Source organism: Nelumbo lutea, chromosome 2, assembly GCF_056320005.1.
Source record: "Nelumbo lutea isolate HS-2025 chromosome 2, American lotus-T2T, whole genome shotgun sequence".
NCBI classification, from domain to species: Eukaryota; Viridiplantae; Streptophyta; class Magnoliopsida; order Proteales; family Nelumbonaceae; genus Nelumbo; species Nelumbo lutea.
In genome coordinates this window covers 100,575,635-100,589,480 of record NC_142685.1, presented here as the reverse complement: position 1 = coordinate 100,589,480, position 13,846 = coordinate 100,575,635, and the positions used below count along the sequence as shown (strand labels likewise).

The following is a 13,846-nucleotide window of genomic DNA, read 5'->3' as shown; positions in this document are numbered from 1 at the left end:
CAAAAGGTATGAATCGAAGATTATAATTATTACTTTACGAAAAAGAGAAGGGTCTGATCTACTTACTCCCCACATTTTTCTCATTTCTTCAACCCTTCTTTATCTGTTCTTGTATTTTCTTTTACCACAGAAAAAAAATTTACATATAATTAATGAATAGATCATCATAAAGTCATGTTCGGTAGGAAAAACGTCCAAGTTTTAGGAAACGATTAGAGAGACACGGACAAAGCAGGAAAAAAAAAAAATCTGAGACCAGACAACTGAGTACAAGTGATTTAAGTTTAACCAGAAGAGTTGACAAAGTAAAGCTCATCTTTGGGAGGGAGGTTCTTTTATAATAAATTCTTCTTCTCTGGTGAGTTGTAACTAATCCATCTGCTTTGTGGCTTTTTGCAATGGACCACCCTCCCCCCCAAGTACATGGAGAGAGACAACAGACAGAGAGCTCCTCTTTTCCCAAAACGGCAAGTTAGGCATTCCTTGGATGCAACAGCTTTGAGATTTCATTTTAGATTTTTTCTGCAATGGGCCATCTTGGCTCACCCCAGACTTACCCGTGAACCCATAAACAGAGTAATGTTTTTTTCTCTGTTTTATGTATTTCTCTGAAGAAAGCTGTCTAGAAACAATATGTCATGGCTGGATTGTATGTAAAATTCTCCACCAGTGTCTTCTTACAATTGAATTTTGTTGTCCTTGTTTTTTCAATATGGTGTCCCAATGAACTTCGACACATCAGTCCAGTATTTGAGCAGAAGACTAATCGATTCTGGGAGTTTGAAGAGCAATCCAACAGTTGGGTTGAAGTGGAGTTGCCTTTTGATTTGGTTTCTTGTGTCAATGGGAACTGTACTAAGGTGGGTTCTATTTCTCAGATGAAGCAGAAAGAAGACTACCTGCAGGAAAGAAACGATATTTCTGAACAAGGAATGAAATCAAAAATCATCTTTGATGACAAAGAACTACCAGTGGAGAGTCCTGCTCAGGTTCTACCCCTCAGGAAGAGAATTTCTATAACTAAAATGTCTGAGACTTCTATTTGGGTCACTGGGGAAAGTGGGTCTATTTATGAAAGGTTCTGGAATGGGGTGCAGTGGATAATCACACCCCATGACTTACCAATATCAGCAGGTCATGCAGTTTCAGTTTTCATTGTCAATCAGACAATACTTGCGCTATCTGAAGCTGGGAATCTATATCAGGTAAATTTCTGCATGGTCTGTTTTTCTTTTAGTACCACATATAAATAAAATCTATGTTGAAAAGAGTATAAGAGAGGGTTATTAAAAGAGAAATTAATCAGTTCTGGAATTCAGCTTCAGTTTAATGGCTAACCCCTGAATCTGGTCAACCAGATTCATTTCAGTTCAATAAATACGTTTCTGTAGGATATGGTTTAAGTTCATGCATTCCTACCATAATAGTTGCATTGGTATGTCAGAGATGAAACTAGTACTGCAATAGGCTTCATTTAAATAGTGTTTCTTTAACGAAACACAACAAACAAAATTATTTTGTCCCTTCCAAACATATAATTCTTACTTTCTGGTCCTTTGTAATCACCATATAATTCTCACTTTCTAGTCACAGTGGGCTTCTCTGTGACTACAGGGGAGAGAGAGAGAGAGATCATATAATCATATTTCATCTTCTGTAATAGAAGTCACACTCAAGAGAAGTATATATTGCCACTTATCCAAAAAAAAACAGTATATTTCCTTTAAGAGTATCTTCTTCTTTAAATGTAGAGTGCAAGTGCAAAAATTGTAAAATATCAACTGAACGTGCTCATGCTACTAACATATCCCTCCTTGCTGTTTCCAGCTGCAGATAAGTGAAAACTCACAGCCAATTTGGATTGACTGCACACCTACACATACAGATACAGATTCAAGCTTAATCCTGATCAAGTCAGGTGCTGTTTCACATGATGGAGAGTGAGTAGTCAATCTTGTTTGATTATCATAGTTGGCAACCTGTAATGTAATGTGAATTGTCAATAAAGCAAAAACAAGAAAAGCTGAGTTATTGTTGATAACCCAATGCTTTCTTTTCTTTTTTCTTTTTTTTTCTTTTTACTACTCAGAAAAGTTTACTTCTCTACAATGGGTGGATCTTTGTTGGAGCTTACTGAAATTGATCCTTGGAGGTGAGATTAATGGCTATACGCTTAGGTTATTAATTATAGTTCAGTTAGAGGATTCAATGTTTGATTTGATGATAAACCAACTTTTGAACAGGTGGATATATCATGGACAACCCCCTGGTGGAAATGTTGCAACCATAGTTGATGCTGCCACTATTAGACCAGATATAGTATTTATAGTAAGGTAGCCACAATCCCACTATACTTCACACAATGGACGTCATTTTGTCTATTTCTTTCTCCAAGCATAGCAAAGATATTATCCACAACGTAATATATCACCCTTAAGGTTCAAATGATAAGGGCCATTTCTTGGTGCAATGGTAAAACCTCAGGCCAGCAGGCATAAGAATATGGGTTTGAGTCTGAGCGTAGCCACTTTGTGCAAAAAAGATGCCAAAGGTTAGCACTATATCCAGTCTACCCCTGTAAATTCTTTTGCCTGTTAGCGCTATATCATAGGCTTATGATGAAGAACCATGTAAATTTCCTTCTGTACTATTGTAGCTTTTCTTTCTTTTTCCTCAGTAACAGATGAAATTTTATTGATAGTAAGGAAGTGTGCAATATTACATTCAAGGATAGCATGACATCACAGAATTTACCAATATATAACAGCAAGAGTGACCTTGCTTCATCAAGAGCCCCACCAATACAGTATTAATTTAGCCGAAAGGGTATTCATTGTAGCTTTTCATTTTTGTTTGGAAATCATTATAAATATGCTAAATATGAAATCTTGCAGTACAGCTCCAATGGAGATCTTTATGAATTAGACCGAAGCTCAAGGCCATCATGGAAGAAACATATATGGAGTGAAGGATCAAAGCGAGAAATTCCATTGTCATCATCTGTTGGGTGCACCTTTCATGGCTTGATTGGAGCATATTCTATATCTCTATTCCTAATAACTAAGGTATTATACTGAATTATTATATATTTATGTTGTGCCGGAATGAAAAGCACATTATATGGTAAGTAATAGAAAATATAAATGCTTTAATAGCTATTGTATGGCATTTTGTAAGTTATGCAACTTAATAACCCCTTACCTTTTAGAAAAGTCATCTGTAGGGGTACTACACTGTATTCCGGCTTACATAAAATTGGCTTTCCTTTATTTTAATCAAGCAGTGCAAAGGTGTAATTTGGCAGAGCCAAATTTCCCTCTTTTTATTTGACTAAAATTACAACTACTCAATTTTAATAATAGGAAATACTTCCTTTTATTATTTTGTTAAAATATTTTTGTAGATATGCAGGATGGTTACTTGATTGAGAGGAGACTGCATCGGCGGAAGTGGAGATGGATAGCCCATGAAGGTCCTAAGGACCAGAACCTGACATCAATCACACCAGTTACCCAAAATGAACTAAATGAGAATGTTTTATCACTGTTCTTTACAACATCTAGTGGATCCATATATGAATATCGACTTCCTAAACAGTCAAGTAAGCTCAATTATGTCTTTTTAGTGTAGTAGTATAGTTACATTTGACAATACTTAAAGATGCAAATCAAGTTAAAAGAAAAATATCAAGCAGTGATATGTGCACAAAATGGAATTATTTTACTTCTGTTGTCTATTAGGATATTGATGTTTGCTTTATTACTTGATGAAATTAAATTTTGCATAACTCAAACAGCATCCTTTTGGTGTTTTGTGAACTTTTCAACATTATGGTTCTGATTACACTTTAGTCAAGAGAACTTTCAACCAGGGATCATTTCTCTCCCTCATGGAAGTTTTCTACCCAAAATATAACTGGTAAATGGTAGATCCCTGTAGAGAAGATGGGCCGAATGGCCCATAGGCTGTTTATCTTTTTTATCTTTTATGTTCTTTTCTGTAATGGGCCTTAATCTGGGCTTTATTCTTTCTTATGTTATGCTTTTTAATTTTCTGCCCAACTAGGGGCCTCTCTGTAAATTACTAAAGTTTAACTTAATGAAATAGAATTAAGGGAGTAAGAGAGGAGATTATGTTTGAAAATCTCTCTCTCTGAACCCTAGTTGCTGCCACCTTCTTCTTTTTCTTCTCACCTCTTGAAATCTGATTTCTGCTACTTTCTTTTGAATTTTTGCAACTTTCTAAACAGTCCTTTCTTCTCAAAAGGCTGTTTTTCTTCTTGGTATCAGAGCAGGCTCGTTTTTCCCTCTTTTCACCTCTTTTTTTCCCATACACAATGTGTATGGAGAACTAAATCGTATGAATAGTTAAAGAAACCTATTTCAGCCCAATTGTTAGTGGTTTTTGGAGAGAAGGGGACTGGTTTTGTCGTCTTCTTGACAGATTCAAGTGTGTTGCCCGAAACCCTAATTTTCTGGAGAAATCTGATTGCGGGCCCCACAAGGAGTTTGACCTGGGCGCTCAGTGACTGAAGGCCTTCTCATCCTTCTTCTTGAAGATTGAATCAAGTGGATTGGTGTTTTGTGAAGTCTACAAGGAGCGGCTGAGTTTTCTCTGTTTCTTCCGGCTTCCGAGTGTGATGTAGGTTGCTAGTACGACTGCATAGAGGTTGGCTTACAACACAGTTTTTGTTCTGTCTTCATTTGTTGTTACTCGAAGTTGTTAGAAGTCATTTTCGAAGTATTTAAGAAGATGAACTCCTCAGAATTTGAAAACAAGCATGTTGTTGAATCCAGACAGGTTCCGGGAGCCTCTATAGACTCTCTACTAGCTGTGACTACAGTCAAGCTGGATGGAACTAATTATCTGGCTTGGTCACAATCAGTAAAAATTCATATTTGTAGTAGAGGCAAATGGGGTTTTATCTCTGGGAGCAAAAAGGCTCCTCCGAAAGATGATCCGTCATATGAAAAGTGGATGCAAGAAAATTATATTGTTATTGGATGGCTTATGAATTCAATGCAACCACAGATTAGTCAGCACTATTTGTGGATGAATTCAGCAAAGGAAATTTGGGATAGTGTTGCTGAAACCTATTCCCAAAAATTAAATGTGGCCAGGGTTTACAAGTTGAGAAGTGATGTGAAGAATTTGAGACGAGGGGATAAACCATTAGCTGTATACTTCTCAACACTAAAGTCTTTATGGAAAGAAGTAGATTTGATAGAAGTCGTAGCCTGGGACACCACTAATGATGCTGACAGGAAACTGGTTGAGAGAAACAGGGTGTTTGAGTTCTTAACAGGGTTAAATCCAGAGTATGACATCACAAAGCAAAATATTTTATCAAGGATAGTGTTTCACTGTCTCAAGCATATGCCTTGGTAAGTAGTGAAGAAAGCAGAAGACTTGTCCAGGTCCAAGGGGCTAGTCTAAATGATCACTTTGCTAATATGGGAGTGAAACCCAAGGGAGTTGTAGGAACTCCAAGTAGCTCGGGGAAGAAAGAGAATATCTGTGAGTACTGTAAAAAGCCAAAACACACTAAAGACAAGTGTTGGAAATTGCATCCTATGCTTCTTCCTCTTCGGTTTCAAAAGAAGTCTAATAATATAAGGCAGGGGGTGCCAATGTAGTTGCTGGCCCAGATAGTGACAAATACCAAACTGAAGAGATGATGGCTAGTGAGTAGTTAGCAGCTATGAAGGCAGAATATGAGAAGTTTGGGAGGATGATCATCCACCTAGAGGGTGTGACCTCTTCTTCCAACCCTCTAGGAAATTCAACATCTTCTGCATTTGCTCACTTAGGTATACGGGCTTCTGCCAATCATGCAACCATTTCAGGTAATCGTAGGATCCCTTGGATTATTGATTCTGGTGCTTCTGATCATATGACCAGCCTTTCCACTTTGTTTGTTTCATATGATTTACTTCCTGGACGTGACAAAATCACCCTAGCCAATGGCTCTCTTGCCCCTATCTCTGGCAAGGGAACCATCAAGGCTACAGATTCCTTGATTCTTCCTTCTGCTCTTCATGTACCCAGGCTAAATACAAACTTGTTATCTATAAGTAGCCTAACTAAGTCCTTAAACTGTTGTGTAACCTTCTTTCCTTCCTACTGTGTTTTTCAGGATCTGGAGTCTCAGAAGGTGATTGGGAGTGGCCGTGAGGCGAATGGAATATATCTGTTGGATACTCCTGGACAGTGCCATGAATAACCTGGAAAAGTTGCTTTTGGGTCTACATCTACAGAGTCCATCAGTCGAGTCATGTTTTGTCATTTTCGTTTGGGTCATCTTTCTTTTTCTGCATTAAGTCATTTATTCCCAAAGCTGTTTAAGGGAATTAGTTTGTCTAGTCTTCATTATGAGTCATGTGAACTGTCAAAACATTGTAGAAACAGTTATCCACTGAGTAATAAAAGATCTTCTTCTCCTTTTCATATTGTGCACTCTGATGTGTGGGGGCCTTACCACTTACCTTCTATGGGTGGATACAAATATTTTATCTTGTTCATTGATGACTTATCTCGGTTCACTTGGATATTTTTTATGAAGTCCCGTGATGAATTTCCCAGACTTGTGAGGCAATTCCATGAATTTGTCCTAACCCAGTTTGATACCAGAATTAAAATTTTCAGATCCGATAATGCAAAAGAATATTTTGAGAAAAACCTGACCTGCTATCTCACTAATTTGGGGGTTATTCACGAAACCTTCTGTGTTAGGACCCCAGAACAGAATGGAGTTGCTGAAAGGAAAAATAGACATATTGTTGAAGTTGCAAGAAGTATTCTATTTGCCTCACATGTCCCTACAAAATTTTGGGGTGATGCTATTCTCACTGCTACCTACCTTATAAACTGTATGCCATCCAAGGTTTTGGTGTTTAAGTCTCCCTTCAGTCTTCTTCATCCGGACAAGGATCCTTTTCCTATTCCTCTTCGTGTCTTTGGCTGCAATTGTTATGTACATATCCCAAGTGTCCAGAGACATAAATTTGAACCAAAAGCCCACAAGTGTATCTTCCTTGGTTATTCCCCTACACAAAAGGGTTACTGTTGTTTTGATCCGAAGACTAGCACTCGGTATGTCTCAATGGATGTCACCTTTGATGAGCTCTCTTCCTTTTATGGCTTTTCTCAGGAGAGACATTGTCCAAAGGGGGAGAATTTGTCACAATTGTTTGCTCTTCCCCTTCCTGTCCCAGTTGAGTCTTTTTCTGAGACTCTTCCTCCTTCAAATGAGTCAAGGGAGGATCAGTCATTTCACTCTCATTCCAGTGTTCCTATTCCTCCTCCTTTACATTCTCGCCCTCTTTTTAATCCCAGGTTGTACCAACGATAGAGAACCAGAAATGAGCAGATTGTTTCCCCTACAACACATGAGCCTCATGCACTTCCAGTTACAAAAGAGACAACAGGTACTATTATAGCCCCTTTGGAGCCATCCTTCTCAGACCTTGATATCCCCATTGCTATTAGGAAAGGAAAAAGGAAGTGTATTGCACATTGCATTTCCAAACATCTTTCCTATAGTTTGCTCTCTCCTTCATATTTTGCCTACCTTTCTTCTGTTGCTTCCAGTCCAATTCCCAGGTTTGTGTTAGAAGCTCTTACTATTCCAGAATGGAGGGATGCTATGAGAAGATAAATTGATGCCCTGCACAAGAATGACACTTGGGAAGTTGTTGATTTGCCTGAAGGGAAGGATCCAATAGGCTGTAAGTGGGTTTTTACTATCAAATATTATGTTGATGGCACCACTAAAAGGTATAAGGCTAAGCTGGTTGCAAAAGGCTATACACAAACATATGGGATTGATTATCTAGAGACCTTTGCCCCTTTTGCCAAGATGACTTTTGTGAGAGTTCTGCTATCTCTGTTTGTACACTCAGACTGGCCACTTTATTAGTTGGATGTAAATAATGCATTTCTGAATGGAGAGTTACATGAGGAGGTCTATATGTCTCTTCCTCCAGGGGTGTATGAAACAAATATGAAAGGAAAGGTTTACAAGCTGAAGAAATCTCTTTATGGACTTAAATAGTCCCCTTGGCATAGAAGTTGCTAGATCCAAGGATGGGATCCTTATCTCTCAGAGAAAGTATGTTCTTTATTTGCTCTCTGAAACAGGGAAGATGGGTGCTAGACCAGTTGCTACTCCTATTGATATGAGCCATAAACTCTCTGCTTCAAATGGAATATTATTAAAAGATAAGGGAGTCTTCTAGAGACTACTTGGAAAACTTCTCTATCTATGCATGACTCGGCCAGACATTGCATATGTTGTCAGTTGCATCAGTCAGTTCATGCATGCTCCCAGGGATACTCACATGGCGGCAGCAGAACGGATTCTATGTTATTTGAAGGGCTCCCCTGGAAAGGGAATTCTATTTGCTAAGCATGACCATATGAAATTTGAAGCCTACACAGATGCTGATTGGGCCAGAAACATTGATGACAAAAGATCTACCTCTAGGTACTGTAGCTTGGTGGTAGGTAATATTGTCTCTTGGAGAAGTAAGAAACAATTAGTTGTTGCTCGATCTTCAGCCGAAGCAGAATATAGAGCCATGGCTCATGGAGTTTCTGAACTACTGTGGCTTAGATCCTTGATGGAGGAACTGGGTATTGAGCATGATAAGCCAATGATGTTATACTGTGATCAGGCCGCCATCAACATTGCTCACAACCCAGTGCAACATGACAGAACCAAGCATATTGAAGTTGACAGACACTTCATTCGAGAAAGGGTGGCTTCTAGAGAAGTGTGTCTACTTTTCATCACCTCTGAAGGACAGTTAGCTGATTTCCTTACCAAGGGCATTCCCAAGGCTAAACTTCAGCATGATACTGGCAAGCTTGGCATGATTGACATCTATGCTTAGCTTGAGGGGGAGTGTAGAGAAGATGGGCCGAATGGCCCATAGGCTGTTTATCTTTTTATCTTTTATGTTCTTTGCTGTAATGGGCCTTAATCTGGGCTTTATTCTTTCTTATGTTATGTTTTTTAATTTCCTACCCAACTAGGGGACTCTCTGTAAATTACTAAAGTTTAACTTAATGAAATAGAATTAAGGGAGTAAGAGAGGAGATTATGTTCGAAAATCTCTCTCTCTGAACCCTAGTTGCCGCCACCTTCTTCTTCTTCTTCTCACCTCTTGAAATCTGATTTCTGCTACTTTCTTTTGAATTTTTGCAACTTTCTAAACAGTCCTTTCTTCTCAAAAGGCTGTTTTTCTTCTATCCCATTTTAATGAAACAATCTTTGTAGGCTACTGACTAAAATAGCTATATTTCAGTTTTCCTTTGTTGTGTTTAGTCTCTTTCAGCTAGATAATTGAACATCCGATGCTTTTACCTTCTTTTGGTATGCACATATACAGTGGAAAATAATGGGGGTATGCAGTTTTAATATTTTTTGTAATGAAAGTTTGGATGGTTAGAATAATTTTCATTATCCCAGCCTAGCCTCTTAAAAGTTTCATGGATCAAAAGTCTTGGGGAGATGGCAGAATCTGACCACTGTCATGAAGGAGAGGTGTTGCACCTTTGTAAATACAAGAGATTTCTAGAAACATAGATGCCAAAATATTATGACTTTATGAAACAATTTTTTATTTGAATCATGATTTTCTCAATTTGAATCTTATGCTTAAATCCTTTTCTACATGTTAATCTTGAAATTTGATTCATGAATCTCACAGTTCATGCAATTCAAATAAATTTAATTAGAATTAGTTCTCTACTTTGTCATTTCTTTGTTCCTTTGAACTTTAGTCAAGGGATGGAAGAATTGTTTTAACTCCACTACTAGAAAATGATTTATTTATGTTATTTTAAGACCTTTTAGAAACCATATTGAGTTTTTTTTCCATCATATGTAGGTTAAAGAGCCATTGTACGTGGATTATTTGGCCTTCAAGTTGAGCTTGATTATATCATCTTAGGCTTTTCTATGTCAATGGGACGGATCTACCCAACCAAACCTAACTGATTATATCGGTTCTAGTTCTGTGATTTTGTCCCGATTAATAATTGGGTCAGGACCAGCTCTTGCTGTTTCAAACTGATTAAGACCTGAACCGATTAAATAGCTAATAATATATAAAGGTTTCCTCGTTTTCTTGTAACTTTTATTATATTTTACATCTAAAAGGGTAAATATGATATACAAAATATAAGATAATTTTGGTTAAAAATACTTGATTTATCAACATATAAACAGCTTACTATTTTACCTTCATTTTTATTAAGGTTATATTACAAAAAATGAAGTTTTCATTTGTTACTCACGTAGTTAATTTATAGATGTTAGTATAATTGGGCCTAATTGGCTCAGACCCAATTATCCCAATTAATAATCAACAACCATTCTGGGTCTATTGTATAGAACCAATTAATAATCGGTTTGGGACTGGTATTAACCTATCCCAAACCACTACCTGTTGACAGTCCAAGGCTTCTCATGTACAAGTGGTAAACTCTATTGTTTTAGGTACATGTATGGAAGATATGTATTAAAAATAGGGTAAAATCTTGTGTCTATGTACAGTTAGATTTTAAGTATATCTATTTCTTATTTTTTTGTCTATGTACCCTATGTATTAAAAATAGGGTAAAATCTTCTGCAATTTCAAATATGATTCACTATTAGATTTGATTTAGTTTTTTATATGATTTACAATACAATTAAATGATTAAAACATCGGCTAGAAACCTTAAATTTTCAATTCATTATTAGAAGGACCATAACAATACAATTACAATTCTATCATGTCTAAGAGAAGTTTGATCATTATTGACAACATTTTGTACTTGCCAAAACAAAACCAGAGACATGAATATAATAGCAATGACATATTAACACTTGAACAGCTTACTGAATTTGAAAGTCGATCACTTCTCTTAATAATACTTCTTATTCATTTTCAGATGGAAGTGAATTATGCCTTAAATGTAGTTTTTCTATTGCAAGACAGGTACAATTCAGGGGAACGAAATTCTAGGTCAATGGGTGAATCACATGCATCCACCTCATGCAAAAGCTACAAGAGGTATTCCAGGCCTACAATTGCAAGCTGGCAGGATAGTGTTCCCACTACATGATGGTAGACTTGCAGAACTGCATTTACCTGGAATTGGTGGTGAAAGTGCAGGCCCAACTCATCATAGTAACATACGAAAAAAGGCATCATTCAATTATGAATGGTCAGTTTTAGAAGCCCCAGAAACTGAAGGTTGGAATGCAGAGTATTGCACAGAAGAACGGGGGCCCTCAAATTGCATCACAGGCATAAAAGATGAGCCAAATGACTCTGGCATTACAAGGCCAACAGCAAGGAGGAGGAAGGGGATCCAAGCACAAGAAAGTTACCTATCTCCAAGTACATCAGAAAGCAACCTCGCCAAGTCTTCAGACCAAAATGATTTCCTAATAAACAGAACCAATGCAAATTTCCACATGCGAGTAATGCAGGCTGGCGGATCATTTTTCCTTATTACAGATAGTGGTTCAACTTATGAATATCTATACACTGAGAGTGTATGGTTGTGGCTGAAACATGAGCACTCAACAATTATGAAAGGTGCAGTAGGAAACTACAATGGAAGCTTGTTTCTTATAGACATGCATGGGAACTTACTTATGAGAGAAAGAAGCAGCAATGAGCTAGCATGGATTAATTGCACTGCCATGAGAAAGGGAAAACAAGTGGTTGCAGGCCCTCCATGGGACAAAATTCCTGGAAGAAATTTTAAAGTTACAGAAGAAGATGCACTCTTCTTTGTGAGCAAAAGTGGAAGATTAATTCAATTTATAGTAAGTTGTCAGAAATGAATATAAAGAGTAGATCAACTGGACCATTTACGTTTAAGGAAACATGCTATATACTTTTTGTGAGACATAAGAATATATTTTTAAAATGAACTCAACAATACTAACCTAAGATCCATTTATCATACACTTTTTTGCTAACAAACTGACTTATTTTATAGGTTGCCTTGCGAAAGTTCAAGTGGAAAGACTGCCAAAATCCTCCAAATACTATAATTGCATGTATAGTAGATCAAGAAGGGTTCCGTGAAAATATAGTGTTTGTTGTTGGGAAGAATGGTCGGCTATACCAATACAATAAAGTAACAGAGTTATGGCATGAACACTATCAGTCCCCACATTTAGTTCTATCAAGGCTGCCTGGAACTGCTATGAGGTCATCATCTCTATCTCTAATGGGCTCTCTATTCATGATTTCAGAAGATGGAGGACTTATTGAATATCACTGGAATGCATTGGATGGATGGAACTGGGTGGAACATGGAACACCACACAAAAGTGTAACTCTAGTTGGTGCACCAGGACCCTGCTTTGAAGGTAATCAATTGTTTTTGATTGGCTCAGATGGTGAAGTTTATCTAAGATACCTGGACCATAATACATGGAAATGGAAGAACTATGGTTTCCCCTCTATGGAAAATATGTCTGTCAAAGATCAAATATCAATGGGAGCAAAATATATAAATGATGAAATATGCATCAATGAAGAAATTATGTCTAGCATTGAGGAGAACACCCAAAGCCTAAATGATAACATAAAGTGTGATGCAAAGGTCAGTAGCAACCTGTTTTCTTTAATTTCAGTAGAATATTTTGAAACTATTATTGAAGGGATATCTTGATCTTAACAGGTGACATCAATACGACCGATTCCATTTTCTGAAGATTCAGTGATCTTTGAATTAAAAGATGGAAGAGTAAGTGATATAAATCTTATTCATAAACATGTATGACTTTCCCATAACATCTCAAAAAAGGAGAAGCCATATTTCCTTTTCTATCAAACACCAACATAAGAAATGTTAGATGCCTGCAACTACTCTTAAGGAAACAGAATGGAAGTTCAACAGGACTTGAGATAAAATCAATGCATAATGAAATATCTGATTTTCATACTTACTTCATGTTTCTGTTAAATCAGCAAAACCTTCTCAAAATTTTGAATGATCTCTACATTGTCATGGATGCATTTTCTATATTCCACAGTTTCCACTGCTATTACTTGGGACCATTTACTCTATAATTTTTTAATAGTGACATAATTCTATCTTAATGGTTTGACAAAGTGGAGATTTTGGAATCACTTCCATAGAAATTTTTAAGATAAGATATTTTAAATTCATGTAAAACAACGATAAAGGAAAGCAAGCAACATCTAATAATGCTATTTCATGGCAGTTGGCAGAGCTGAAACAAATAGAAGAGACAAAATGGGAATGGTCACGTATCATCAGTACTCCAATGAGCTTATGTATGACAAGTTATTGGGTTTCTTTGGAATCATGATGCTTCCTACAACCCTCTCAAACTTAGAATTTCAAGCCAAAAACAAACTTCATACTGATATATGGTAACATTGTACAGTTGACTCAGAAGTTCCAGACTACGCAATAGCCTTTCTTCCTCTTGTTTTTCTTCTTTTTTGGGAGGAAGCGTTCTATCATGTATGTATTATAAATCATCAAGCAACAGCTATACAGTGTATCCACAGGTATAATGTAACAGTTACAATAAATTGAACAGAATAGAATTTCCATTATCTTAAGAAATTTATTTTGGGGATTTTTTTCTATTTGGATTAGGAAATATTACTTTCTTAACTCTTACTATGGTTAATAAATGTGTCATAAAGTGCTGGTGCAGATGCAAATAAATGTACTGAGATTCCCTTGGAGGTATCCGGTAGAGACTTTGCCAAATTGTTTGCCTGGTACAAAGCAACTTTTCTTTTATGAGTCTGGCATGATGCAACTGTATTTGAGTTCATAGTTTTTTGAGAGATCA

General features: G+C 36.9%; 1 protein-coding gene across 2 annotated transcripts; it reads left to right on the top strand.

The window, feature by feature from the left end:
- Positions 1 to 365: 365 nt before the first annotated feature.
- Positions 366 to 13,630, top strand: LOC148872324 (uncharacterized). 2 transcript variants are annotated; one of them, XM_088969104.1, is made up of 10 exons: positions 366 to 1,205; positions 1,828 to 1,940; positions 2,090 to 2,152; positions 2,244 to 2,333; positions 2,900 to 3,065; positions 3,412 to 3,601; positions 10,989 to 11,827; positions 12,004 to 12,379; positions 12,694 to 12,759; positions 13,241 to 13,630. In XM_088969104.1, the coding sequence occupies exons 1-9, from the start codon at positions 639 to 641 to the stop codon at positions 12,723 to 12,725; spliced, it is 2,436 nt and encodes an 811-aa protein (XP_088825230.1). In that variant the 5' UTR covers positions 366 to 638; the 3' UTR covers positions 12,726 to 12,759; positions 13,241 to 13,630. The 2 variants fall into 2 exon arrangements, with proteins under 2 accessions (XP_088825230.1, XP_088825229.1); XM_088969103.1 differs by having other exon boundaries at positions 12,004 to 12,615.
- The last annotated feature ends 216 nt before the right edge of the window (positions 13,631 to 13,846 follow it).